General features: G+C 41.1%; 1 protein-coding gene across 1 annotated transcript; it reads left to right on the top strand.

Moving 5' to 3' along the window:
- Window positions 1–276: 276 nt before the first annotated feature.
- Window positions 277–3,230, top strand: LOC127542779 (protein PHTF1-like). Its single transcript, XM_051968595.1, has 2 exons — window positions 277–2,312; window positions 2,445–3,230. The coding sequence occupies exons 1-2, from the start codon at window positions 277–279 to the stop codon at window positions 2,926–2,928; spliced, it is 2,520 nt and encodes an 839-aa protein (XP_051824555.1). The 3' UTR covers window positions 2,929–3,230.
- Window positions 3,231–3,444: the final 214 nt, after the last annotated feature.

Below are 3,444 nucleotides of genomic sequence, written 5' to 3'. Positions count from 1 at the left end.
GTTCCTCACCCACATGTCAAAAGAGCTGGAGAAGGAAAGGTGGTATGCAAAAGATGCTGCAGTATCATTACCAATTAAACATCAAAAAGGATCACGAAGAGTGAGACAGGACTGAAACCCTGACCATAGTGCTCAACAGGTGGGTGGCTTGTGACGTCATCATTTATGCGCAGGGCACTGCTGGTTCTGTTGCCCAGGGTGACCAGTTCCATCGTTGGTCTGTGTGCGGTGGTCTCCTTGGTTACTGCCCGCCGCGGATGTCTCTTCTGGGGGAAGATGGGACCTGCGGTGGGTCCCGGCTGCCAGACCGGGACCACAGTAAAAAGAGGTCCCGGTGGCCGAACTGATGGGCAACCGGCACCAGGGCAGAGCACTACGGTCGGGGAAGGCGGGGATCCGGCGAGACGAGCCAGGGAGACGGTGAATCCCGGCCACCGGCCCTCTTCCCGACCCGGCTGGCGCCCCATCCCCCGAGGTGGCCCCACTGCCTGCCTCCCTGGCTGCCGGCGCTTCACACCAAAGGCCGGAGAAAGGCTTGGGGTGGAAGACGAGAGCTCGGAGTCGGAGACCGACAACTTTTCTCTTCAATTTCAACATTTTCTTTCCCGTGCTCTCAGTAAAGTCCTCTTCTCTGGAGGCCTCACCCAGATAGATGACAATGAGAAAGACGCCATATTGTGGTACCAAAAGAAAATTGGAGTATACAATCAGCAGATATGGGAACAATCTATAGAACAAGACCAGATAAAAGGCTTCAAAAACAAACCCAAAAAGACAGGTCACATCAAGTCGGACTTGATAGATGTCGACCTCATCAGAGGCTCAACATTTGCCAAAGACAAACCTGAAATTCCTTGGACATCACTAACTCGTGAGGGAATTATTCGGGTTATTTGTTTTCCTTTTTTCAGTGAATGGTGGATTCAGGTTACCTCTTTCCGAATTTTTTTTTGGCTGCTACTGCTTTATCTCATGCAAGTTACTGCCATTGTGTTGTATTTCATAATGCCTGTTGTGAATTTAAGCGAAGTGATTGTTCCGGTGTGTCTTATGGTACTGATGGGAACTGTTCACTATCAAATAGTCTCCATTCAGGTTGCTAAACCTTTTGAAACCAATGGAAATTACAATAGGAGAAAATCAGACAAATTTGCAAATGATGGTGGGAACACAGAATGTAAAAGTTATAATTGTTCTGATAAAGTCAGAGGAATAGAATCTTCTGCATCCCAAAATGCTGATTCTTGGATGACTCTCTTTTTCAACACTCCCATAAAAAGACTAAAATTATTACTTGACAGGATTCAAGCTGAAAATGCTTTAGCACGTTTGAATCTCAGCACAAAGAAGAAACATTCTCAATCAGAAATGAAAATATGGCAACCAAGAGAGAAAGCAAAACTATCAGATGGCGAAAAGAGTCGGAAAGGTAAAACAGATTTAGGAAATCAAGTTCCAGATGAATTGTCAAGTGAGAATGACTGTGAAGAACAGAGAAAGATAATACTGTCAGGGAGACGAGTAGAAGGAGCTCCAAGTGACAATAGTTATGAAATCAAGAATGAAAAGCCATTGATTTCGTCAAAACACATAAGTACTCAACCAAAGAAAATTTCCACTTCAAGAGGGTGTCCCACCATTGGAGATTCAGATGGACTGCCTGAATCAGATCTTGAGTCAGCTATCTTAAGTCAGGAGTCTCCATCCAGTGTCAGTGGTGATTTTAGAAGTTGTAGTCAGAGTGACTCTGAAAGCACCTGCCCTGACTCAGAGACAAAGGACATGTGGAATAACCTTTTGCAAAATAGTGAATGCCACTCATCAGCTGCAAACAACAGTGATGAGGCAAATACCAAGGCACTGCTCCCAGGTACCAAGCAGAATTCAAAAGAGGACACTTTCCAACTGAACCATTTGTTCTGGCTTCAGGACATGAGTTCTCCCAATGAACGAGTGAGTACAATAATCTGGGAAGGTAATGAATGCAAAAAAATGAAGATGTCTGTTTTGGAAATCAGCAGCATCATTATGAGAAGGGTTAAAACATATCAGCAGAATGTAAGTTACCAGATGCTGGGAAAAATTATTACTATTGGATTAACAGTTTTTCCATTTTTATATCGAATCTTCCATGAAAAGAAGCTGGCCCAAATACCTTTCATCTCAGCTGAGGAGCTCCTGACTCTTCTTTGTGGGGCACCACCTTCAATATCGATCATCATTTTATCAACAATCAATTTTCTTGAACGCTTGTGTCTGATTTGGATATTCTTTTTTATGATGTGTGTGGCAGAGAGAACATACATGCAGCAGTTTTTATTTGCAAAACTTTTTAGCAATATAACTTCTGCAAGGAAAGCTATGAAATATGAAATCCCCCATTTCAGGCTCAAAAAGATGGAGAACATTAAGATCTGGCTATCACTACGTTCTTATTTAAAAATGCAAGGTCCACAGCGCTTTGTAGATGTGATTGTGTCTTCGGTATTCTTGATGACACTTTCAATCGCTTTTATTTGCTGTGCCCAGGTTCTCCAAAGCCATAAAAGCTTTCTGGATAATGCTTATAACTGGGAATTCCTAATTTGGGAAACAGCCCTGCTGCTCTTTTTATTGCATCTTGCCTCCATAGGGTCTGAAACCAATAAAAAATACAATAACATTTCAGTACTGCTTACAGAACAGATCAATTTATATTTCAAAATGAAAAAGAAGCCAAATAAAACAGAACAGCTCACACTGGTGAACAACGTGCTAAAGCTATCAACAAAGTTATTGAAAGAATTAAACACACCATTTAGGCTCTACGGCCTAACCATGAATCCCCTATTCTACAACATAGCCCGAGTGATTATCCTTTCAGTTGTCTCAGGGATCATAAGTAATCAACTAGGATTTAATATAAGATTGTGGAAAATTAAGCCATGAGCTAAACAGTGTATTTGGACCATAAACTTGTACTAACATCCATACTTAACCATTTGATGAACAATTACAAGAACAAGTAAGACACCCTTCCATTTTTTGACATGCTAAATAGCATTCAATTGACCAATCATTTCTTTTCTGTGTATACATCTTAACTAATGGGCTAAGTTATTTCTATCCTGGAGAGAGCTCCAGTTCATCACAATATCTCTTTTGGAAATAACAACAGTCCTTTGTTAAGAGAAGAAAAAAATAATGTAAAGGCATTAACAGGAATTGGGTATATCCTCTGAAATAAAAACACTGACCAATATTGCTCATTGTTGTTATTGTTGTTTTGTTTTGTTTTGATTAGTGTTTCTGAAATGAATTTGGCTTTCTCTTTCAATCAACAGAAACTGAATGTTGATTTCTACAATAAAAATTCCCCTTCCCCAAATTGGGTAAAAGTCATTTCCCCAAATAAAAACCATGATTATCTCCTGGGACCATGATATAGAGCTGAAAATCAGGGGG

The sequence above is a fragment of the Antechinus flavipes genome, chromosome X, assembly GCF_016432865.1.
Source record: "Antechinus flavipes isolate AdamAnt ecotype Samford, QLD, Australia chromosome X, AdamAnt_v2, whole genome shotgun sequence".
NCBI classification, from domain to species: Eukaryota; Metazoa; Chordata; class Mammalia; order Dasyuromorphia; family Dasyuridae; genus Antechinus; species Antechinus flavipes.
The sequence above is the reverse complement of the archived record's forward strand: the minus strand, read 5'-3'. Positions and strand labels throughout refer to the sequence as shown.

Bases quoted from the DNA above. Each gene is read 5' to 3' on its own strand.
- LOC127542779 (XM_051968595.1), top strand. From the start codon at position 277: ATGGGACCTGCGGTGGGTCCCGGCTGCCAGACCGGGACCACAGTAAAA. The intron at 2,313-2,444 runs GTTTTTATTTGC...TTATTTAAAAAT, and splicing joins GAGAGAACATACATGCAGCA to GCAAGGTCCACAGCGCTTTG.